Raw genomic sequence first — 9,489 nt, forward strand, 5'->3', positions numbered from 1 at the left:
CTTTCAGCTAGACACAATATGCATCTAGTTATCTCTTGATTTGAACACTATATCAGTAAACACCTATTACTATTGACTGATCAATTCATCTTGATGGGGTTGTCGACGAATCATTTATGAGCTCATGAAACTTGTATAGAGCTTTACACTATGAGAAAATAATCATGTCTAACTTCTCCTGGTGCTGACAAACCATGATAATTATAGAGCACACTGGCGTGGATGGACACTCCATAGATAGTGAAGTCTATATCTTTAGATTCAAACTCTACAATGTTACACTTGAATTGTCTTCTGCTGGTCTTCAGATATCATCGTTGATATATGTTTAATTACTAATAGGCTTTTATTTTTTGACTATCTACAGGCTTTTGGTAGAATAAACAATGAATATTGCAATTGTGTCACAAAGCATTATTCCCTTTCCTTGCGTTCAGTATTATCATTCTTGTTGTGTGAATGTCCTTGGAGATCTTTTCGACAAGTATTAGCACTGCCTTGGAGTATAGACTTCCGTGCTTTAAGATGTTCTTGTCGTGATATATATATTCCATCACTATATCAAATACTAAATATAGATTCCTGAGTATATAAGATTTGGCATCGTATTTCAAATACATATTCTCTCAGATGAAACATAAAGAGGTAGAAGCTTTTGCAAGGATGATCAGAATTGTTCCTTAGACTCTCTATAAGCTACAGTCTGCCATGTGCTTCTTCACAAAGGCCAAACGAATACTCCTCTATACTCAGAAAGGATCCCATCTGCAACATATATGTATAACTAGGTCTATGGCCCCAAGATCCACAATCAATGGTGATCGAACTCTCAAATTTCAGTTCCAATGGTTCATGTGAGATTCAGCCTCCCAAAATGATGAGCGAATATAAAATAGACGATTGAAACGTAAAAATTAGATCAAACACAGATGGTTCCTCTTTCCTCTGCAAATATATATTCCTGATCAATGATAATCCAATATATTGTAAGTCGCCCCCTTTCCTTGTATAATCAATGTACACTGGTCTCAATTGCTATTACTGATCACTGCATGTCAATGACATTGGTTATATAACTACATCCTTCAAAATTTCTAGATGCATTTTATTATTTCTTGTTAGTCTACCAAGGATGTCTCTATAGGCTGAATATGGGTGTTTCTTTACTCCCAAAGACTGGTGCATATCTGCAGAAGAGTCAGTTCGATCCCCACTCTGTTAAACTAATTCCTTCAGGATTGACACCTTCTCTGATACCTTGTTAAATATCAGACTTAGTTTATTTTATTTTTATCCCTTATATATAGTGAGATATAAGGAATCTTTATGGTCAAAGTGCAGAAGAAAAATTTCTAAGGAAGGTGTTTACACCCTTTATTTAAAGAGAGAATAATCTTGTATGGGATATTGATATACTACAGTAATTATTAATACTTAAAACTATCGGCAGAAATGTATATTGGAGATCAACCTGTAATATCCACCGTAGAAGACTGATATATTATATTTGTTCCTTAGTTTATAACTTTATATTATTGCAGGTTGAACATAGCATATGTATGAATGGTGAGTCACATCCCTGATGGGTAGTGACTCCACCGTGAGTCACACATTAAATTAGCAGTCGGTCAAACATATGTCTTGTTGAATCAGTCTCTCAAACTATGTAATGAATAATATTTGATATATATGTTAGATGAGTTTAATATAATATATATCTCATTTAACATATATTAATCTCATTTAATATATATTATATATAATAATATCATTATATAAATTGAAACATTTCACATAAATATAGATACTCAACGATATATATTTATCCTAAAAGAACTAACACGTCAACATAAACAATGAAGGGAACCAATTCTCTATATGCTTGTGAAGATAACTGAACCTATCCACAAACTCGCACAAGACCTAAGGATGATCTATGATTTTTCCACCATATAATTCTGCACCAATCTGACATTAAATGAGCATGATGATGACTCCTCCAGTTCTAATAGATCCTATCAATATAGCTGCAACAATCTAATTTTACCCAAAGTACTTGTTAATACTTGTTTTCTGCCGCTCTAATGGTTGAAACCCTTTACAAGCAATGTGATGCATTAAAAATTTCCACGAATCTACAAACTGGTAGCTGAATATGACTCACAATCACAGTCTAAAACTAAAAACCCTGAATATCGCTAGTACTAAAATGGTACAACAGCTGCAATATTGAAAATCCCTTGCAAATATCAGCAACATAAAGGCCACAAACAATCATACAATGATTGGGAACTCTCCAATAACAGCAATAAATTGATGATCACTCAATCCTACGAGTGAGCACATCCATACTGCTGCAAATGGTGGATCATAGTTTAAGGGGATGGTAATGTTAGAAAACACAAAGCCGTCCACTAATTGACAAGAAATTTTGTCATGTTCCTTGTGCAAGATATTTTTATATCTGGTTTATATCCTGTTGTAAACAAATCAAACTTTATAAAATATTTCCCTGATGGATCTCATGGGATTTCCTTTAATTAATCTTAGTCATGGATGAATTTGTGTAATGTCTCCAGTCAGGGATATCTAGAAATTCCTTCGATTTCTTATATTTGCACTATTGAACCTTTCAATTGAACTAGTTTAGGGAGATCACAATATCTTAATGGAAATATTGACAATGTGATGTTAACGTATTTTGGTATCATGCAAGAGTTGGACTCCTCACCAATGCTTGCATATTTACAAAATGATAACGAGTTCCTTTGATCAACCAATGTTGTTTGTTTACTAAATTATACAGAGTGATCAACGTATATAAAACTATATTGAATATCAAATGTTTGGTCTGAGAACAGAGATGTATTCAGACCCTCTATACATTAAGTGTAATTTAATTGGAACTAATTACCGATTTAACCAGATTGATCTGAATATGGCAAAAAGGTACGACTTCTAAAGTTATGGAACTGGTACTATACAAAAGCCAAGAAATGGATTGTATGATCAAGTTGCTGCTTTGGATTAAGCTCAAATACTTACGAACTTAAATATGTCACTGTTTTCAGACTAGTCTTTCGTCCATATGATCACAGTATCATCCCTGATCTGTAAAGTTTAACTTGTAATCAAAGAGCTACAACAATTGTTCTTCTTGGGAAAATCTACCATGGAATTGGATAAGATGTGTTCTCCAATTGGTAAAAGAGAATTTCAGTTCTTTATGTGCTTTCCATTAATTTGATGTGTCCAGCAAAAATCATTCCACAGATCGGTTTCCAATTAATTTCTTTCATTTGATAACCAATTGATGCCTGTAGAAGCCAAAGTAATAGATAATTCTTTTTTTCTCCAACAATTATATATATATATATATATATATATATATATATATATATCCTCGCATTTGGATTATGCAAGGTGTATTCTGAACACTCATTTCTGATTCTTGATCTCTGTCTGAAAACTTACACTATAAAGATCTTTTATTAAGTCCTTTGCCCAGTACTCTTAAATGTGACGACTCTGATAAAGAAATTCAAACTCACTTTAATTTAATGATTCCTGTCAGTGTTGTTGACTATCTTAGGCTTTGGTTTTCTGGACTCCTTGAACAATCAAATACTGCCTTGTCTTGATTGCAATTGTGAGTACCACAGCGTAAGATGTCGACTATGTTCTTGTTCCCCATAACATCTATTCCCCTCAAATCTCCTATTTATCCTTCACTTTGTTCGATGAGTCAGTTTTGCTTGCTTGGTCAATACCATGTGATTGCTGATTGCCATTCTAGGCAAGGTAAAGAAAAATACCTGATTGTCCTGTCCTGTTTTAGATCCGAATGTCTGCTGCTTGGAATGTGTGATATTCTGAAGAAAATAGCTGATGAAAGTCTTAAGGCTACGACTGAATGAACTCCTTGATTTGCTGATTAGTTTTATGGGATGATGGCTGTACTTTGTACTATTCAGAATCTCTTTTCTATTCCATGCTTTCTTCTCTTTTGTTGATGATACTTGTTGACTGTAATAGTAATGATGTTCTATCCGGTTGTTTCTTTATTTTGACTCCTAATATTCCACTGTTCGGATTGGAAGAACTAATAGTATTTTCCTTTCCTCCATGATTGGTTAATTGGATTTGTGTTTCTATTGCTGATTGGATCTTATTCTTCTGCTTTACCTAAGTCTGAATGTTTGATTATGTCTTTGCCCATTGCTGAGTTTATATTCGTCCTTCTTGATTCAGTCAATCACATGTCAGGGAGCTGATGAGCTTGTGAACTATGTTGCTGACTGGACTTTTTCCTGTATTCCCCATTTACTCCTTACTCCTCTGCCATGGTTTTTCTGTTATCTCCATTTGTATCTGCCATGCCAGGGGCAAGGTAGCAACCTCTTCTTCTAGCTGTAATAAGATTAAAAAGTATTTTTATATTAATAATATTATTCATTTAATGTTGCTTTATATTTTTAGGAATATTTATATTTATATGTTTATTATTGATCTTAAACTATGTTTAATATCTATTATTAATTATTATTATGTCAATAAATGATATATTAATAACAAAATTATTATTATATATAATATATTATTAATATTATATATTGTTGAATATTAATAATATATTATTAATTATTATATAAGCAGGTGATTGAAAATTTGAATGAAGGGCTAGTAGGCCTAGAAGCACTTAATGGAGGAAGTATCTTTGGTGGTTGGTTAAAGTTGATGCTTTGGAAGTCATAACATCATTGATCCTACTGAGAATATGTTATCTCCATGAAATGGCCGTTGTAGTAAAGTCTGTATGTCGTCAAGTTGCCTTGTTGAGTTGGTCTTGAAAACCACTGCACATCCCAAGCAACTGTTCAAGTTGTAAAGTGTCTTGACTGATTTGAATCCTCCAGAGAGTCCTTTGCATCAAGTAACTACCGATCCTTGTAGCGTGTCTCTAGTAAGATTCTTCATGCTATGAAACTCTAGACTAGGAAGACTTGCAAAATATGGAAGACTATTGTACTTGCGATGAATCCAAGTCAACTCATATGTGAATTCTGCCGAAGATCACGATGACTAGTTCTCGGTGTTGCATTAAATGTATTACGTGTGGAAGTGTTAAAAAACTATGACACATGTCTCTTTGCTTATTGATGTGACCACATTGCATTGAATTCTTAATGTCTGTGATTTGAGTGAAAAGCACAAATGAGTATTATAGAGTTTACATGTTGTGTAGTATTGGAGTTAGACTAGTCATTGGCCTACCATGCTTGGGTATTTTCTGTAGTGTACCTAGGATGCTGTATTCTTAAGTATTGTGTAGTGGTTGCTCCCTCAAATGTGGCTAATATTTGTCACTCATTTTCCATGTTTGATGATTTATTTTGATATTAATGAAATTTTCCACAAGTTGTAAGGACTAGCATTAATTTTTTAAAACTTCTTATGCCTGGTATAGTCACTAAACCTCTGTATTTGTCTATTTTGTGGCTCTTGTTACATTTGACTTATTGTTTAAGTTGCTGACATTTTTGTGACTTACTATTGAATTCAATTATTCACTCCCTTGGGTTTTCCTTTTCAAAATCACATGTTGACTATTCCAATTGTTTGACATTGCTGGTCCTGTTTCATGTAAAGTGTCGCTTTCTATCATGTTTAGCTGTGCCTACTTAGGTCAGAGGACCTAGAAGCTTGGAGGCACATGCTCCCCCTTACAATGCACTCAATTCTCAGGCACACCAAGCTTTGAAATCCAAGGGGCATCACTTCCCAATAGACCGCTGTCTCTACCAAGAGCGGCAAAAAGTGTGGGATGTCTTCACGGGTATTGGCAACCCCTTGAGTAAGTGAATAATTATAAGTCTATCTCCATAAAAAAAGCAATAGGGAGCCATGCCCTTACAAAAATGTACAAATGATAAAATAGAAAATTAGAAAATTGGGGGAAACAAATTCAGCGAATGTGTGTGAGAGAGAGAGATAGAGAGATAGAGAGAGAGATTAAAATAGTCACAAGCCTCAATTTGCATTATTGCAATCAAACATATATGTTTTCAAGCATAAGCTGGCTCTCTAATCAGAAACTTTGAAATAAAAAGCACATGTCAATTGCAATAGTTGTAGGAGTAAGATCAGAGACATCAATATATCAGTGAAATCTGGGGGCTCGCACCCCCCAAACCTTGAAGCACTCCACCTCTCCAACCGGGTACTTGGAATACTCGAGTACCCCCATCTCTGTCATTTTACAACCACACTGCTGCCAGAATACATACTTGATTTTCAATTTGACTCTTGATTTTTGAATGTTATTGTTGGCTATGTACTATGTTACTATGTTGAATGTTCAATGGTTCTGGTTTGTGTTGCAACTTTGCTATGTTCAAGTATTTAAATTTGGTATAACTCAAGCGTAGACATCTCAATAACATGCATTAATGCATGTTATTGAGATGTCTACGCTTGAGTTTTTGTTAAAATTTAAATGGCATCTCATGCAAAAAGAATTTTGATGCATTGACATGTTTTTTTGGTTTTTGTTATGAATTGAAGTCAACCAATATTTGTCAGTAATCTGTTCAGGTAAAAGAAAAGGTTTTTTGTAGAAATAAATTATGCAACTTTTCTTTTGATTTTGGCGTAAAAATTAATTTCCAAGGGAGAGAATCAGAAAATTCTTGTTTTTTGTTAATCAGGTTTTCTCAAATCATCTGTTTTTGTGGTATTGCATGCAACTTTTTTTTGTTCATCCACAATGACCACTTTTGCTAGAGATTATACTTAATTTTAAAATCTGGGGTTTCAGACTAAACTTGATGGTCACTAAAAGCCCAATGATAACAAACTTTGCTGTGCACTGTTACTTACATTAGCATTTCTTCATGCATTTTTTTTCAATTTCACCATAGTTCACTTTATACCAAAAACAAACTTTTGTAAAGTTTTCTGGGACTTAATTGTAGCAATGTCACTGTTTTATTCTTGAAGGAGTTTTACCAATGAAGTTGGATAACAGAGAAGGCACTGAAGCAAGTATTACATCTCAAAGTTGAAAGTAATAGAGCACATCTTCAACTACAATGCTATTCCCTTTCTTGCTTGTGTACATCTCAGAATCACATGCTTGTAATCAATCAACTCATCACTATTGTTTTTTCCTAAGAGTTTAACATGACAATAGATTTTTAAACTTAGATGAAAAGTCTCAAGGAAACTTTTTTTTACCATGGAGAAACTGATGGCATGTTGATGTAACCAGTGCATATATGATCAAATTTATGTTTATCTAGACTTTGAAGTAAACTCGCAAATGTTAGATGCATTCATTTTGATTTGAATTGGGCAATTTTGCAATTTTTTTTTATGTATCATATGTTTTTGGATTGAGCTGATTTCATGCACCTTTCTGTGTCATTTTCTGATATTGCAGACATAACGGCTTTGATACTTGTTTAAAAGGTAGAAAGTTTGTAGTCAATTCAAGTACATGACAATAATAGACACAATCCAATAAGATCTAAGGTTCGTTTGAGGTATTGACATTTAGAGCAATATGTTTGTTCATGATAGTTTCTTGAATACATGAAATATCTACCAGAGTATCTACGAATTTATTGATGGCTTTGGAAATATTTACATAATTCTAAAGCTCACATTGTATAAAGCTTCATGCTTATTGTTGTGAGCACAAATTTAAATATTTCCCCTGAGGATATTGCTGATTCTTTTGGTTTGTTGCTAGACTAGGTCAAAATATCAGATTTACCATCTGTTTTCAACTATGTTTCTAAAGAACTTAATTTTTTGTTGAAATGTCAATAGAGGAATCAAAAGTTACGCAAGGGACAGGAATGACACTGGTATTAGCTAGAGAGGAACAAGAAGTGGATCAAGAGACTGCAACACAGATAACATTTCTTAAGATTAAGATTGCTGCTAATGTTATTGGAATGCCTGCCACTACAGAAAGAATGAAATTGTGCATAGAGAAAATAGATAGACTTGACCAGTACAAAGTCAACATTGACTACATTTTCACCAAAAAAATGGATTCAGACATATGATTGGTTTTTTGCAGTGTTTGGTATTCTTTGTATTTTATCAAGATAGTGTTTTTGCATTGACCAAACATGAAATTTGCTATTACCATGTATCTTTCTTCTTCTATTCATTACTAGTGTATAATAGAACTTCTAAGCCACAAAAGTAGTTGAACTATTCAATGGTATGTATTTTAAACTTTCATACACTTTTTCTCTCCATTTTATGACCACATATCAAAAGATTACCTTGAAGCATTTTTATTGTTTCCACTAGCACATTTTTCTGCATCTGCGGTCTTTATGGATATTGCAGATGTTGTTTGTTAGTATAGATAAAAAAACAATTTTTTTTTTGATTGGTCAATTTTGGCATAAGGGCTTATTTCCAACATATGAACAAATAAAAGAATAAACAATGCCTCAGTCCCACAAGTTACCCAGGGACACTTCCCTGGGGGACATTTTGGGGACTTGGGGACGTAGAGGGGATGTTCACTCCACGTCCCTGATTATTGAAAATTTGGTTGGGACATCCCAAAAACTTGGGGACATCACCCAAGAAAAGGGTGATGACTGGAAATTGCGGTGATGCCCGGGGACGCTGTAACCATCCCCTAACTGTACTGGGGACAAAATTTCATCCTCAATGTTTTTTTACTCACAAAAAAATAAAAACATAAAGAATGCCAACTTGTTTTGCATTATGGGGGGTCTGTTTGGCCCCACCTTCTTAAATGCCCTAGAAAAACAAAAATTGCGGCTTATACTTGTATCTTGTCCATCCTTTTCACATGCATAAAATTTTCAAGTTTTTAACTTCTACTCTCACTAGCAGCTGCAATGTTAAAATAAACACAAAAAGGTTAAAATACAAATGCTGAAATGAATTCAGTGATAGTAAATTTGGAGATGGTACAAGAATTACAAATGAAAATCGATATAAACAATCAAAAAAATCATAGTCACAACATTAATCCCTTTAAACAATAATAGACCTAGATTTGCAATCACATAAACATTAGCAGACCAAGATGTTAGTCATCACAGGTGCTCATGAGCTAGAATAAATTCTTTTCAAAATTGATTGTTCAATACTTGGTGCTTTAGACAGAACTATTCTAAGTTCTTTTGTCCCTCTCTGCCTTGAAATGACTCTGATTCTGAAGCAGAGTTGCTGAATTGGAATAGGGGCAACAACGTGTTTTTTTAACGTATTTCGTGTATTATATTGAACATGAATGTTGATGAAACTATATGGAAGCTCTTAGCCTTTGAGCATTTTGGTTTTGTATATTAAATTTACTTACATATTTTTTAGTATCACATGCATACATGATATTGACAATGAACATTGAATTGCAATATTTGAATTTTGAATGCATATTGTGTTTTGAAACAATGAAATGTTGTGTTCTGGTATGTTAAGGTTCAATGA

The 9,489-nt window shown here is 33.6% G+C and overlaps 1 protein-coding gene across 8 annotated transcripts in view; it reads left to right on the plus strand.

Moving 5' to 3' along the window:
* LOC149539954 (uncharacterized) overlaps window positions 1-8,162 on the plus strand; it is a 31,443-nt gene extending 23,281 nt beyond the window's left edge. For 2 of the 8 annotated variants that reach the window (XR_016356328.1, XR_016356327.1), the window contains exons 5-6: window positions 7,442-7,544; window positions 7,834-7,960. Coding sequence is in view for 5 of the 8 variants with exons in the window: in XM_089801171.1 (XP_089657297.1) it covers window positions 7,834-8,075 (242 nt within the window). In the remaining 3 variants the exon portion in view is untranslated. Of the gene's footprint in view, window positions 1-6,999; window positions 7,084-7,441; window positions 7,545-7,833 lie in introns of those variants that run through there. The other 6 variants (XM_089801171.1, XM_089801170.1, XR_016356326.1 and 3 more) reach the window with 5 other exon arrangements.
* The last annotated feature ends 1,327 nt before the right edge of the window (window positions 8,163-9,489 follow it).

The sequence above is a fragment of the Cupressus sempervirens genome, chromosome 9 (assembly GCF_028749045.1).
Source record: "Cupressus sempervirens isolate cs-2001-9-10 chromosome 9, ASM2874904v1, whole genome shotgun sequence".
In the NCBI taxonomy this organism is placed as follows: Eukaryota; Viridiplantae; Streptophyta; class Pinopsida; order Cupressales; family Cupressaceae; genus Cupressus; species Cupressus sempervirens.